The 16,430-nt window shown below is 37.6% G+C and overlaps 3 protein-coding genes across 3 annotated transcripts; 2 read left to right on the forward strand and 1 right to left on the reverse strand.

Moving 5' to 3' along the window:
• Window positions 1–7,283: 7,283 nt before the first annotated feature.
• LOC132953167 (uncharacterized) lies at window positions 7,284–10,067 on the forward strand. The gene is made up of 5 exons (XM_061025696.1): window positions 7,284–7,742; window positions 7,860–9,396; window positions 9,455–9,565; window positions 9,629–9,939; window positions 9,996–10,067. The coding sequence occupies exons 1-5, from the start codon at window positions 7,284–7,286 to the stop codon at window positions 10,065–10,067; spliced, it is 2,490 nt and encodes an 829-aa protein (XP_060881679.1).
• Window positions 10,068–10,651: 584 nt separating this feature from the next.
• On the forward strand, window positions 10,652–11,056 carry LOC132953187 (uncharacterized). The gene has a single exon (XM_061025714.1). It carries the CDS (start codon window positions 10,652–10,654, stop codon window positions 11,054–11,056), a length of 405 nt encoding a protein of 134 aa, XP_060881697.1.
• Window positions 11,057–15,651: 4,595 nt separating this feature from the next.
• On the reverse strand, window positions 15,652–16,088 carry LOC132953190 (uncharacterized). Its single transcript, XM_061025717.1, has one exon. It carries the CDS (start codon window positions 16,003–16,005, stop codon window positions 15,652–15,654), a length of 354 nt encoding a protein of 117 aa, XP_060881700.1. The 5' UTR covers window positions 16,006–16,088.
• Between the last annotated feature and the right edge of the window lie 342 nt (window positions 16,089–16,430).

A 16,430-nucleotide genomic window follows, 5' to 3' on the forward strand; every position in this document is an offset into this window, starting at 1 on the left:
GCTTGTGAGTCGAGTAGAGCTGTTACGGGGCCTGACCTAAATTCGAGTTCGACCGCGGGGGTCGGAATTTTGTCGGGGCATACACGTTTAGCGTTATTCGACGGTGGTTGTGATGTATAGCTGGGTAACTGGTTCTTAACCGCGTTATCGGTACTATGGGGAGCGGTTTGCACCGCCATTACCAGAGCATCCGTTTCGGTTACCTCTGTGCTATGGGTGTGTACCGTATGAGTACGTGTTAATTCCGTAGTAGGGGTCGTTGTGTGTGGTGATGATGACCTGCTACTTAACGGAATTTTAATGTTATTGATGGGTGATATATCTGATGACGCCGAGTTTATCGATGCGCGTTTGATAGTTATATCCCCGTCTGTATTGCCGAGCGTTGTGTGTGGTGGCGTGGTTGTATGTGTGTGTGTGTGTGTGTTTGAGGCGGCGGCGTGGACAATTGTCCGTCGACTCATTTCCCGTTTCCCGAACGCGGAGTGTTCCCGGGGCAGTCACTGTTCCAGTAAGGACCTCCACAGTACCTGCACGGGTTGGGCGGTTGCGTTTTACCTGCAGTACCGTCCCGTGTACGCGGTTGCAGCTTCGGTTGGGGCGGGTGGGTTTGGGTATGTGATTTGTACGCCGGTTTCTGCTGCTGTTGTGTGGGCGTTTCGTCTGGTGTGTATTCCAGGATTCCAGCGACCCGGCGGAGGTCTCCGAAAGTCACTGGTCTCTGCAATCGGATATGCGTGCGGTATTCGTTGCGCGTTAGACCGGCTATCGTACCGACTAGCTGTGTTTCAGATAGCCCGGTATTGACGCGGCGCGCGAGTTGGTTTTTTTGTGTCACGAACTCCGTAAGCGATTGCGTTTGTGTTTGTCGGACGGATACTATCTCGGCCCGCAGTCGTGATTGTATTTCCACGTTGTCGAATTTTTCTAAAAATTCGGCGCGGAACTCATCCCAGGTGAGGTCCAGTAGTCTGATGGTGTTCCACCATGTACTGGCTGCACCCTTCAGCTGCTGCGTGACAATATTAGTCCAGGCCGACCTATCTATACGCGTTTGGTACAATATCGATTCCGCCTTGTGTATGAATCGTACCGGGTCCTCAGGCGTTGTTCCGAGGAACTCCGGCAGCGAATGTTTCGCTGCACATACGTCGTCGTATGGTATCAGCGTCGATTGTTGTGATGCATAGGTGTGTGTGGAGGAGGGGGCATGGTATAAATTTGGCGTGTCATCGAACCGTACCGAACGTTCGGCGTGTTGGTTACCCGCGGACGGCGGTTCGCGTGCCTCGGAGTACCTCGTACCGTATTCCGTGTTGTTCGATGACACATTGTGGTGGGGGCGGGTCGGTGCTGTCCCTTCCGGTTGGTGTTCCGGTGCTTGGCGTGCCATACCCATTTCTAGGCGTCGCATTGTTTCTGCAATGCGGCGTTGGTCGTCGCCAAAGCGGGCCATGCAGTCCTCGAGCATGGTCAGTCGCGATTCCAGACTGTGCCCATGCGCCGAGTTTTCCGCCGCTTGCCGTACCTCCTTAATTATGGACCGACTCGCTTGAATCATGTCCATAGCCTGTTGGTGTGTGGGTGTGGGTGGTTTATTGGTGGTGGTGTTCGGTGGCTGGGCGGGTGATGATTCGACCGGTTGGTTTTCCCTTTGTCCGGCGTCAAGTATTTGACCTGTTGTCAGGTTGTTTTCGGTATGTCCGGCGGGTTCCATAGGCGGAAACCGGACTTCATTGGCCTGTAGGTTCAGGTCCGTGAAGTGTTGTATCAACCGGATTTCAAGATCATCCTTCGCGCCCGTATCCGACAACTCGCGCTGCCTGCATTCGTAGCGCAACTCCGCGGCGGTCAACTCATTAATATATTTTCCGACATGACGTCCGGTTGTTTTTCCGGTGTTGTTTACGGAAAAATATAAAATGTGGCTGTTGTCGGTGGAACGGTCGTCGCGTTCCTTCGATCAGCTGTGTTGACCGTTTATCGGTGTTTATTTGCGTACGGGATGTAGGTCAGTGGGTTGTTATTGTTTTGTTATTGCGCTTGCCGGGCGATCACAGTAACCGGTTTTCGCAGAGTGTTGTCACGGCTGCGCGTGTGTGCGTTATCCGGCCCACTACTGCGATTAGGGAAGACGGCGGCTGTCGCTTTGGGCGGCGGCGACGGCAGTCCGATTATGTGGTATTTCTGTCCCAGGTAATCGCGTGTTGACGTTATCGGTGGTGGTGCTGGGCGGTGGTGGTGTGACCCTCTCGCGCTCTTGCGTTCCTACCTACCTACGTCGTGTGTGTGTGGACTTTGGAGCGTCGCGCGCGGTGTAGTCGGTGCGTCCGTAAATCGGGCGGCGCGGCTGGTCGTTACGTCCTTATGTAATATATTACGTAACGCCGGTTTTTCCGTTTTCGCCAGCTAACCACGTTTTTGTCGGATCGCGTCGGGGACTTTTTTCCAAGTCGCGCAACGGGAAGGGTATATGATGGTGGTAGTAAGGGGTAAGTTAATAAGTTTTCACTTACCGGTGATTCCTGTACGGGGAGCCAGTTGTCGCGGTCCTGTGAGGAGTCGCGAGGATGAGGTGGTGAGTGGGTCTACTGACCACGTGAAACACAAGAGAACAAAAATGAAGAACAAAAACACCGAGTGTTTGTGGTTTGAACCGGCGTGTTTATTTTTGCAGTTTCAATTACGAACGAGAGAAAAAAAAAAAACATGTAGCAGAGAATAACTGTCAAACTCTATATGAGAGAAAAACAAAAAAAAAACAACGGTCGATGGTTGATGCACAATCTCGGGCCGCGGGTTGCACCTCTCGTATCGGTCGTCGAAAAACTAGTGACTTTATAATCCGGTTCACCCAACGGCCGGCCGACGGTTCACAGCGCGGGTGTCGCGCGCTGGCGTCGTCCGTCGTCGATTGGCGGTTTGTTTGAGAAGCGTAGCGCGGCTTTCCGCGTAAAAGGCTATTTGAATTCAAACAGCTATTACGCGGGACCGCGTCACATTGCTATACTAAAACCAAAAAAATGTTTCCAGTGTTCATCAGTTAATACTGGTTTAGTAACAACAGTTCCAATATACAACAAGAATGTTCGAAACTCCGTTGCCTTCCAACGGTTAACTTCATCAAGCTTACGAGGTTTTCTGGCAAATTCGCATGGCATATTCACTTTGATATCTTCAATATTTTTTGATATTTGTTTAATTTTCCAAGAAGGATATCGAATATTAATTGGACCTTTTATCCAAAACAAAATCAATTTTCGAACAACACCGAGACACACTAAATGCATGTAATCAAGCGAAAAACCAATAACTACATCAAATGAAGGCAATGTAGATATAATAGATAAATTACCAATATGATGATCTTCATTGTTCATTGTAATATAATTTGCATGTGTTCTTTTTGGTGGACATCTTGAATCTGGAGTATAAGGGAAACACATTCTATTTAATAAATATTTTCCTTCGTGTTCGCATCTTGAGCATGAATAAAATCCTGAATGACCCTTCGTCTTCAATAAAAAAGACTTCGCCGGGGCATCACAGCAAAAGCCATCAATTTTCAAATTATAAACTTTGTTATTTATTAAAATTCCAGTATATTTCAAAAGTTTAGCTTCATTAATAAATTTTTTCATAAATGCATTGCTATCGGCTGGTTTTTCTTTGCCACAATAAATACCGATTGGAAACACATTGTGGCTTTCTGGACGGATGTATGCCAGTATTGGCCAGAACTGTTCCGGGTTACTTTTAAATAATGGTAAGCCATCAATTCCTATCACAATGCAGATATCTGTCTCACCTTTTGACAATTCTGGGAAATTATTTTTGATTCCATTCAACAGACCAAAGTGGTAATATGTCCCTGGTTCAACAGTATGAAAACTACTATAGGAGTCAACAGTTTTGTATGCATTACAATCCTAGAATCTTTAGGCAAAAATTCAAAACATTTATGTTGCTTTAATAAAACTAATAGTTTATTTAGGGCAGTTTGGGGTATATTAAAATCAACAGCCCACTGAGCAATCAATTTACGAAAAATAAATATTTGATCAGTTGTTTCATTTAATAAATCATCTTTTTCTTCTTCAGATTCTGACGAGGAGGATGAGAATAAGCATGATGTGTTAGTATCTAATTCGTTAAAAAATTCTAAAATGTAATCTTGATTTTGATTTCCTTCAGAATTTTGATTGACCAAAGATTCATTTATTATTTCATTAAATGCTGGTTGAGATACTGATGTATTAATACAAATATCAACGTTGGATTGAGAGTGTTCATCATTAATTAGTGTCTGCGACTCATTAAAAGAATGTGCATAATTATTCCTACTATTTTGTAATTCTTCTTGAATACGTCTTCGTTTAGACCGAGCACTCAAATTTGATTCCTTATTAAAACTCATAGTTACTAAAAATAGATATAAAAATACAACATAATATGCAACGCCGGTCTTACTACTCCGTAAAATTTGGAACTTTGCAGCTCAAATATATAATATGGAGAGTGAAAATTAATCGAGTTTCTACTGTACCTACAACCTAGTTACATTTAATTGTATTTGGAAATATGAAATATCATACAATTAAAAATGGTAGGTATTCATGTAATTACTTACCAAAGGAAGTCGGAAGATATTATTCAATATTGAAGTCTGAAGATCGCCCAAAACATCGACACTCGCATTAACTGCACACAGCAAAGACAGATCGACGACAGTGAAGAGAGGTTATAAAATAAAACACGACTACACGAGCCGAAAAGTCACAAATCATGGTTTTATTGTTACTCTGATAAAAGAGGGTACATAGTTCATAATAGTATATACTATTCGTTATATTATGGTTTTCTGTAAACACGGAGGTGATACTATCGCCGTCGTCGGTCAACCACGGTTGCCGATGACTATCAGCCAATCACAGAACGCAATCAGTTGAGCCTACCTTGCGTAAATGAGCGTACCTTGCCGAATGGAATAACAGCTGTTTGCGCGTATTTTCCGTTTTCCCTCGGGCGGCTTTGGGCGGCCGTGATATGGTATAGGGGAAATATGGGAAACGGCGTTCCCCACCAGCTATTTGTCGGACCTCGTCGGGCCTGGTATCCCTGGATTCGTCTCATCAAGCGGCGTGCGACGAGCCATCGCACGCGGACGTACGCCTTACCGTTGGCCCGCCAGACTTCCAGAGGCGAGGGTTCCGGAAAAGCGAGTTTTCTCGGTGCCCGAGGTCCCTAGCTCGACGCGCGTTACACGGAACGTTGTGGGAGGGCACGGTCAATTTTAATCGGGCACAGTCGAAAAGAACGCTTTTTCAATAAAAAATTACATAGGTATTAATTCGTATTATATCTGGTGACGATAAGATAGGTACACCAAACAGCACGCAAACGGTTTACCTACCTTCTTAGCACCCAAATTACTTGGTAAATATAAGGGTCTTACGCGTTTCAACCACTGAACCATACACACTTGTCGTACGTTGATAGAACAGTATTCAAAATTTAAAAGAATCGGCAAAAAACTCAATTCCAATAAATTACGTAAAGCCAAAAAAAACGTGATATTTAGGTCGAAAAACACGAAAAAAATTAAATAAATGCCTGACATTTATAGTATTAGTTATGTCCAACTATTATTCTTATGTACCTATCGATTAACATTAATGAATAACAAACTAGCTACACGGCTACTAAAATAAGTTCAAAACATTTATTACTTGATACGTTACACAGATACGTATACCATAAGGATAGGCCTGGTCATACAAATAATAACGTAATTAGTTTTTAAACTTTTTGCTACTACGATTGCGGGTGAAATAAAGGTTGTACGTACTCGAACCATAGAGCCTTTTCGAATCCCCGTACGCCAAACAGTCAGATTCTCGAGTTCGGTAGCGATCTACGGGGAAAAAAAATCCAAAAAACAGGCAAATACTTAATTTTCCAAGTAGGTACAAAAAACACTCTAAAAATTGCCCCCCGAACCAAATGTCGGCTCAACTCGATCTCGGTTCCAATCGTTCCGACGTAAAGTGCTCTATGAAGTACGACTACAAAACGGCTCGTAGCGTCCAAAATCTAAGTGTCGGTGTCGAAAAACACGAAAAACGCAGCTACCTACCCTAAACGAACCCTCCAAAGACGGGTAAAAAAGGCTCGTACGGTATCGACACAAGACGCCGAACTTAATCACCAACCTCCACACTATAGGAATCTCGAAGCTTCAGAAACGTACGACGACATCCCGAGTTTTTCCAAAATATCTTTGAGGGGTGGGGTCGAAAGCCTGGACTATTTAGGGGGGCTTGAAACAAATTTTTTGGTGGAGAAACGGTGCACCCGAGTTAGAACCCGACCGAGATACTTAAATCAAAAAAAAGGGGGGGTAATTTTCGGTATGATAAGCTCGTGGGCGGGCACAACCCATAGCTGCTTACGAAATATTTCCATGACGCTCCACGCCTGCTCACTGGCGCGATGACAAAATGTCGAAATACCGAGCGCCGCAACACTCCGTATATAAGTGCACAACGGACGCTTTGCTCACACCGTATATTAATATATATATATATAATAATTTATTTATTAATATATTAACATATTTTCTTTACTACAGCGGCTAAATCGATAATGATTCGCTTCACCGAGAGCAAGAAAAAAGCGGTGCAGTGGTACATGCGGCACAGCGATGCCAACTAGCAGATGCGGGTTCGACTCTCAATCATCGCATTTTTTTTTTTTTCAAAAAATATTACAAGTCAAAAAAAAACCTGAGTAAAATCCTAACTCCCGAACTATAAGTCGGATAGACCCCAAACCAGTATCAATCGATCCGGCTAACCGTCCTCCATTGAAATAAAATTCTAAAACAGTAAACCTCACTGAAAAATCAGGAGCTAGGGGTTTAAATTCAAAATGTCATTTAAACAATTTATTTTAAATAACATAATAATAATATATTATATATATTATTTTATTATTTCGCTTATGATATCATATTATTATTATATTCATAATAATATTTATAAAATAATTATTTGATGTTATATTAACATAATTATTATAACAATATTGTTTAAATTAATATATGATATTGATTAAATATTATATTCTGAAAATTATAATATTATTTTGTTATTGATGTCATATAATTGATATTCCATAATATTATTTTATAAAATAACTATTCGATATTATAGTAATGTTAATTCCATAATAATACTTTTGTAATGGAAAACTGATATTTATAAAATATTATCATTACGAAAATGCTATCTGGGACTTGGTATTACGTAAAAAATACCGGCAATATTCAAAACTACATCTACTTCCTTGATTCTATTAAATCCGAACTAATCAATTTACTAAAATCAATTGCGAGTAAAAATCCGATCAAGTTTAATTTAAAGCTTGAGGCGACTTATAATATACCAAATGTCGAATATTCATCGGAAAACCGTGCTTTTAAAACATCGGCTAAGGCGGTTTTCTGTGATACCGGAGTACAGGAAATTTTTGAAGAGGCATTCGCTAAATTAATGAAAGAGCAAGACGAGTATACAAGCAAAGGTAGTGGTTTCACATTACAATGTATAGACGGTTTAATGTTAGGTGTATATAAATATACACCTATAGGCGGCTCATCCTACATACAACTACCAGATGCAATAGAAAATAAAAAAGCTACGATTAACCCTCAAAACATAGACATGCAATGCTTCAAATGGGCAATCCTAGCAAAACATATTACAGGAGAAAATAAATGTCGTATTGGTGATAATTATATAAAACACGAAAAAAAATATAATTTTACAAATATATCGTTCCCGACACCACTACACCAGGTTAAAATTTTTGAAAAAAATAAACCAAACGTGTCCGTACATGTTTACGGTATCGATAAGAAATTTCAACCACCAAAATTTCCGGAATATAAAGTATTCCCTCTGAAAGTAGTACATGAAGAAAAACCCGACCATTTTGATCTACTTATAATATCAGACGGGGATAACAGTCACTATAGCTACATCTCTAATTTTTCACGGCTCATCAGATCACAAAAAACCAAACACGATGGACAAACAATATTTTGCAAACGGTGCTTCACAACATTCGACAAACAACATTACAAATATAAATTAAACGGCGTGGCAGGACTAGAACAACATAAATTAATATGTGGGGAGCACAAACCCATACTACCTCAGATACCTGAACCTGGGTCAATACTCGAGTTTACTGCATGGGATAAAACACAACGTCATCCTATAGTAATTTATGCAGATTTCGAAGCAATTCTCAAGAAAACTGATGAGAAAATTGGAGAAAAAACTACAGCTTTTCAAGAACACGAACCCATGAGCTATGGGTATATAGTTAAAGCAAATGACGAAATACCGGTGGAACTGCTTGAAAAATTCAGAATTCCAACATCACCCGTAATCTACCGTGGAAATGAAAATAATAAGGACGTGGCGAAACATTTTGTAGATAGTATTGTGGAAATAGCTAAAAAAATTGAAGAATTACTCAAAACAAACATTCCTATAATTTTCACGGGTGAACAACGAAAAACACACGAATTATGTAATAATTGTAATTTATGTAAGACCAAGTTTTCTCGTGAAAATCATAAAGTGGCAGATCACTGCCATTTATCGGGAAAATTTAGACAATCGTTATGCAATACGTGTAATCTTAAACTTCAAACACCAAACTTTGTACCGGTATTTTTTCATAATTTATCGAATTATGATTCACATTTCATTGTCACTCGTCTTGGATATGATACAAACTCCATCTCTGTAATACCAAACAGCGAAGAAAAGTTTATTACGTTTTCAAAACATATAAGCAATTCGTTCACATTAAGATTTATCGATACACTGAGATTTATGGCCTCCAGCTTATCAACACTTTCAAAAAATTTAATCAGACCTGGATTTGAAAAGTTTAGAAACAGCGCAAAACATTTTTCCGCACAGGATTTATCACTAGTTACCCGTAAGGGTGTATACCCGTATGACTATACAGATGATTGGGATAAGCTCGAAGAAACCAGTTTACCGGCAGAAAAAGATTTTTACAGTTCATTGGAAGAATCACATATAAAACATGAGGATTTTGAACATGCAAATACAGTTTGGAACCATTTCAGCTGTCAAACACTCGGGGAATACTCTGATCTTTATTTAAAAATTGATGTGTTACTGTTGGCTGATGTGTTTGAAAATTTCCGAGACCTCTGTTTAACCACCTACCATCTGGATCCATCATTTTACTACACGGCGCCAGGATTTAGTTTTGACTGTATGTTGAAATACACGGGTCAACAACTCGAATTACTTCATGATTATGACATGTTGTTAATGATTGAAAAAGGTAAAATGATTATATATTTTTTTTTAAAAATGTGAAATAATACTTGATTTTATTATAGGAATTCGTGGTGGATTGACTCAGGCGAGCATGAGATATGCAAAGGCGAATAATGAAAAGACACCAGATTATGATTCAACAAAACCGAAATCATGGCTTGTTTATCAGGATTGTAAGAATAATTTTAATATTTTAAATTAATTTAAATTAATTTAATTTGTTATTTAAATTCCAGGTAACAATTTGTATGGTTACGCAATGTCACAATTCATGCCATACGGTGTATTTAATTGGGTAGAACCCACACTAGATGGGTTAAATGCTTTAGACGATAGTTCACCAATAGGTCGGATGTATGAGGTTGACATATCATACCCAAAAGAACTTCATGACAAACATAATGACTTGCCATTCCTACCGAAAAATGATATTCCACCCGGTTCAAAAGTTAAAAAACTAATGGCAACACTCCATTCAAAGAAAAACTACGTGATTCATTATCGGAACCTACAGCAGGCCATTAAAAACGGACTAGTAGTGGAAAAAGTACCATATTTATTTTTTATTTTATTTATAAATTATAAACTATAAATTTATTTTAGGTTCACAGAGTTATACAGTTTAATCAGTCAGACTGGCTTAAGAAATATATAGAATTAAACACTGAGATGTGAAAAAAAGCTAAAAACGACTTCGAAAAGGACTTTTTCAAACTTTTAAACAACGCTGTTTTCGGTATATAAATTTAATATATTTTTAATTATCTTACTAACATATCTAATTAAAGGGAAGACGATGGAGAATTTAAGACATCGAATTAAAATGGAGCTTGTTTGTAGTGAAAAACGTCTGCAAAAACTTATAAACCTTACAACATTCAAACACTGCCTTACATACAATGAAACTCTGAATGCCATATCATTAGAAAATAAAATTATCAAGTTTTGCAAGCCAATATATATAGGTAAATACAATTAATTTACTATTATCAACCATATTTTAATATTTTTTAATTTTCAATAGGTTTTGCAGTATTGGAAATTTCTAAGACCGTTATGTATGATTATCATTACAACGTTATGCAAACTCATTATGGAAATAAAATTGAGCTCATGTATACTGATACAGGTAAATGTTTTCAAATTAAACTAATTTTCATATGTTAATTTATAATGTTATTTTAGATTCACTGGTATACTATATCCAGACCGATGATTTTTACAAAGACTTGGAAAATAATTCCAATTTACTCGATCGAATGGAGACATCAGACTTACCACGAGACCATCCGTGTTACATTGCCGAACGAAAGAAAATTCCGGGTCTGTTTTCCGATGAGACTAATTCAGAGGTTATGACAGATTTTTGTGCACTACGTTCAAAGTCTTATGCATATAAGATCAATGGTAAGGAGAAGATCCGGGCGAAAGGAATCCGAGGACATGTAGTGAAAAACCACATGAACTTCGACGATCATTATCGCTGTGTGTTTGGGGATGCAACCTTGAATATTAAGACAGAAAATGTCTCTATCCGTTCATTCAAACATCAATTGAAGACCATTAAATCAAACAAAGTCACTTATAATAGTTTCGATGACAAGAGGATTATACTCGAGGATAAAATGCATACCCTAGCTCACGGACACTACTCCACAGAGTGAGTTAAAAATAATTTTTTATATTCTACTTATAATATTTATGAATTTTATAGGGAACCCGATACACTAGCTGAGCAAGATGAATAAATACAACTTCTAGAGCTGGACAGATAGTTTTTTATTCTAAAATAGATATTAAATTGTAAAATACCTTTGTAGTTATTTCATTTTTGTAAAATATCTACAGGGATATTATTTTTTTTTTCTATCTTGTAAAGTATCCCTCTAGATATTGTAGGTAGATATTAAGTTAGGATAGGTTAGGATAAAGAACTCTTTAGTAATAAAAATAAATTTGATATTTATTTACAAAACATTTCAACAATTATTTACAAACCATCTTCTTAGACTAAATACTTTATAAAATGTACATTGTTTAGGGTTAATCCCCATATGAAAAATACAACATGGCAAAGTTTCTTCATCACATATTTGATCTAATCGAGGGCATCCTATATCTTCAATGTTAATAATTACGACGTGTGGAATAAATTCTATAATAAGTTGTTTTTGCTGCTCCCCTTTTACGTAAATGTTTCTAAACTTTAAGGAATTCAATATTCTACTTAGTTCTTCATACTCGACATCACCATATTCTATTGATAGATTATGATAGTTACGTTCCAACCACTTATTAGTTGTTCGGCTCTTATTGTCCTGCTTAGATTTAGAATTTTTAAAAATCCAATGTTGGCTTGCCCATGATTCAGTGTCTACAATAGACATTTCTTTAATCATGTATTTATTATCCATTCCAAGAACACATTGTATATCGATGATGGCTGAAGACATTATGGCTTCTCTTTATAATAAGTTTCTATAGTGTTAAGACGGCTCAGTATAGTTGGTATTTTTTTTTTAATCTCGCATATAGTATCTTTGATATATTGTGATGATACTTCGCCTCTTGTCATATGCTCTGCAATCTCTATGCACGTTAATTCTAACTTTTTTGTTTGTTCTTGTTGTATATTAACGGATTTTTGATTTTCTTCAAGTAAATGTTCAATTTTATCCAATTTAGACGAAAACGATTTGATTGTCTTTTCAAGATTTGTCACAAATTTATTTGTTTCACCAGCCCGAGAACTTCCGAACACGTCCATGCATATATAGCTCGACTGACACTATTTTCTAATGTCTATCGTATTTATCCAACTATTGTGTGTATTATCGAACCCTAACCATTTTACAAACATTTGGTTTCCCTTCTTACGAATAATTTTTTCGACTAAATAATCATTTGGGTAAATGGTTTTCTGAATTTCCTCAGAGTAGAAACAGCCTGCAATCGGTTTTCCAGTATAATCTTCTAGTTGATAAGTAGTAGGAAAAGTTTTATTTATTTTTATAATTTTAAATATTTCTGTGGACCAGCTCGGTAAATAACCTTTTGCAAATACCCCTTTATACGTGCTTATCCTTACATTATCACCGATGTTAAATTTAATCTTTACATTTTTAATTTGACGTTGCTTTAATTTCACTGAAGAAGGATTTGCATCAGCTTGTATAGGCGTCATACCTATTGTTCTATGTTTTGAATTGTTATATTCGTTAATCAGAGATTGTAAAATGGAAACCCATTCATGTGATCCTCGTGCAGTGAACTCTCTATACATTTTTCCTTTAATTGTCCTGTTCAGGCGTTCTGCTATGCACGCTTTCGTTGTACTATACGTGGAATATTTATGTATATTATGTTTCTTCATCAACGCGTCGAATGTCGTATTGTAAAATTCTTTTCCGTTATCGACTTGTAAAAGTTTTGGTGACCGATCAAGTAATATTGTAGCCATAGCGCTAGTAACCTCTTTCCCTGATTTACTCTTTAACGGTTTCGCCCAAGAAAGTTTTGTAAATGCATCAATTACAACCAGGAAATATTTGTAACCAGACACGCGGCCCTCGCGCGGTCGACGTCTTGGAGACGGCGGTTGAAGTCCTCCATCATGTTTGCTTCGTTCGCCTCGTACAACGCCAGCGGGTTTGAGGGCTCGCAGAACACCAGTATAGTGACGAACAGATACCGCAGCTGCCGCGGTGTGTCCAACGTCGCCGATTCCGTCAAGCAATCCCGCCACGCTCGGTCGTCTTCCAATAATCCGAGTGCAACGGCAGCCGCCGTGAATGTTTCGTGAACGACCCCGTCCACCGTCCTTATGTCTTGAAAGGACTTCGGGCCTCTTCGGTTCAGAAGTAGCAATCTCAGGTGGAAACGGTCCCGGTCCAGTGGGTTTACTATGTACATCCGAGCCAACGTAACGTTTGCCATCCGAATCCGCCGCGGCAACCACTGGGTGACATTTCTTACGAGTACGTTTTCTTGATTACGTGGCATCTGCCAGGTGTAATGCGTCGGTATTTCTTGGTACAAGTGTTGTCGAGCATTCACGTCTGTTGTGTTGAGCGCGAAGAACTGCGTGAGTTTTGTACTACGCACAGCTTGGTTCTGTAGCCGTTCTTCTGCTTGGCCCGGCGCAAAGTACACGTTCTGACGACCCTCCAGGTGGACAGGAAGTCTGACGACCGTGTGACTTTTGCCGTGCAATTTGTACGAAAACAACCGCCAGATGCCTTCTGGTGGGCTGACATATCTTGAGTTTACGTAACTGAAAATTAATATTGAAAAGATAACTAACAATGGCTCTATAGATGATACCGTCTGGTGTTGTGATTGGTATTATTATTATTATTATTATATAATTCAAGTAAATGTAATTTATTTTTAGTTCTGTAGACACAAAGCATTGCATTACAATGTGCATATGACGAAGAATCCCTACAACCGTTGAACGATATATTATGATGTTTTGATAAATAAATGTCGTGAAATCAAATTGTTAATGTCAACTCGAGTAGCTAAATATAATCATAGTGGACGTCTAGTGAATGTTATGAATTAATTTATATAAGTATACAATTTAATCTATAATTTAAAGAGTTGGTATTAGTATATTAGTAGTATATTAGGTGATCAAGGTGATAACAGTGTACAATCGGTGTATTTAATTCGATTTATATTTTGTACTGTGAAAATTACACATAAAATATTCAAAATTTATAATATTATTATTATTATATTATATTATATTGTATCAGGTAGAGTACATTAAAGCTGTAGGAATGTTAATTTATGCCAATGAAAATAACAATCCATAAAAGCGTGTTTCACATTGCCGAGGTGTTGAAGTTTACAATTTGAGACAGTATATTATGTGATCACGGTTAAACATAGATCAGGTTATAAACCAAAATTTATATCTATTAGGTATATTAGTTAATTGGTGTACTTAATGTCATTGATGTTTAGTTCTGTATGCAATGTAATGTGTATAAACAACTTGAATGAAAAAGCATAAAATAACAAATTTAATGTAATAATAATAATACCTAAAGAACACACATTAAATGTTAAGTATATAATATAGTTAGTATACAATAGTAAAAAAAACTAAAAGTTATCGGTAAACGATTACAACAACCCTAAAAACCTAAAAAATAGTGAGTAAAATAATTCATACACACTGGACACACTGCTAAAAATGACACATGCATAAAATATTGTTATATGCTAATAATGATGGAATGGTAATAATTTTCAATGTAATACCTATAATAAAAATCTATCAATAATAATGTACACCACCTATAGAACTCTCTGTATAGAAGTACATAACATAAGGTACAACCTACATATTAATTAATATATAATTATAAAAATCCTAAGACACTATTAAATCATTTATTAATTAACTATTTATTTAATTTATGTTTAATACTGTATGCAATGGAATGTTTATTGTACACAGCTTGAATGAAGACACATGAAAAAAAGGATTAAATGTAATAAAAAATTATAAAATTAATATATAATATTATAAAAATCTTAAGACACTATTAAATCATTTATTAATTAACTATTTATTTAATTTATGTTTAATACTGTATGCAATAGAATGTTTATTATACACAGCTTGAATGAAGACACATGAAAAAAAGGATTAAATGTAATATAAAATTGTAAAAATCTTAGACACTATTGATGGGAATTATTAAAAATTAATAAATGATTTATTAGTTAACTATTTATTCAATTGATGTTTATTACTGTATGCAATAGAATGTTTATTATACACAGTTTGAACGAAAACACATGATATAACGCATTAAATGTAATAATAATAATAATAATAATAATAATAATAGTTTATAAATGTAGAAGTTCCTAAAGTTTTGCTCAACTGAATATTCTTATTAAAATGTAGAAATGATTTCATAAAAAAGTAAAGTTCTTTAATCATTAAAATTTTAGTTTTTAGCCAATGTCAAACCAAAGTAGTTTTATTATTTCAAACTAAAACGTACATATTTAAAATTAAAAACAAAACAAGAGTAATACAAATTTTAAATTTAAGATTTTTATGTGAATTTTAAAAATTGTCCAATTTAATATTTAATATTCCTGAACATAAAAAAGTAGTAAATAATTCCTACACAAAAAACACACTAAATAAACATATACAATATACTATTGTAATCATTATATCATGTATACATTATATCGTTTATTTAAAATTATAAAATTAAGTTAAGACTCACTTGGCAATCTCATCCTGGTCCTGAACTTCCAACGTCACACGGTCGTGTCCCTTGTATATATACTTGTAGATATACATGACACTCTTTATGGACGTGCATATCTCGACGTTGATGTGCGCGTCATACTTGGCCAGAAGGTAAGGGTTGTACGGCACTACACACTCGTTACCAACCTCACGACCTCTCACAAGTACCACCCGGCCGTCATCCGGTCGGCGGTACTTTGGATATCCGCCGTCCGCAACGTACACAGTCTCCTCTGCGTACGCTTTCGGGAAATCTTTGGAGCATTTGTTGTCCACCATGCACGGACACTGTGGATTGACTGTTCCACACGGCCCGTGGATCATGTGAGACTTGACGCAGTCGTGTAAGCGCCTGTCGATTGCGGGGTCCGGCAAGAAGGCGCAAACCACGTCGTCCACGTCCTCGGCCGTGCGGAACTTACAGTCCTCCGCCAGGATTATCAGTATATGCGCATGGGGCAGACCACGTTTCTGAAACTCGATAGTGTACACGTAAGCGCTGACATTACCAAACACACGATGTACAGTTATGTCACCTATTAGCTCCTGTAGCTTACTGTTGAACACTCTGGCCACCAGGTCCGGCCTGTCGCTTGCCGTGCTGTGGGCAGCCAGGTTTTCAGTGATCTCTGGCCACCTGGGATTGCACGTAAACGTTATGAACAGGTCGGGTTTCCCTTTGGTACGCACTATGGTGATGGCGTCTTGATAATTCATCTTGTTGAATCGGTCGCTACCCGTGAACGTCG

This window comes from Metopolophium dirhodum, unplaced genomic scaffold (genome assembly GCF_019925205.1).
Source record: "Metopolophium dirhodum isolate CAU unplaced genomic scaffold, ASM1992520v1 scaffold1, whole genome shotgun sequence".
In the NCBI taxonomy this organism is placed as follows: Eukaryota; Metazoa; Arthropoda; class Insecta; order Hemiptera; family Aphididae; genus Metopolophium; species Metopolophium dirhodum.

Bases quoted from the DNA above. Each gene is read 5' to 3' on its own strand.
- LOC132953187 (XM_061025714.1), top strand. From the start codon at position 10,652: ATGGAGACATCAGACTTACCACGAGACCATCCGTGTTACATTGCCGAA.
- LOC132953190 (XM_061025717.1), bottom strand. From the start codon at position 16,005: ATGATCCACGGGCCGTGTGGAACAGTCAATCCACAGTGTCCGTGCATG.
- LOC132953167 (XM_061025696.1), top strand. From the start codon at position 7,284: ATGCTATCTGGGACTTGGTATTACGTAAAAAATACCGGCAATATTCAA. The intron at 7,743-7,859 runs GCAATCCTAGCA...CCACTACACCAG, and splicing joins ACATGCAATGCTTCAAATGG to GTTAAAATTTTTGAAAAAAA. The intron at 9,397-9,454 runs GTAAAATGATTA...ATTTTATTATAG, and splicing joins GTTGTTAATGATTGAAAAAG to GAATTCGTGGTGGATTGACT.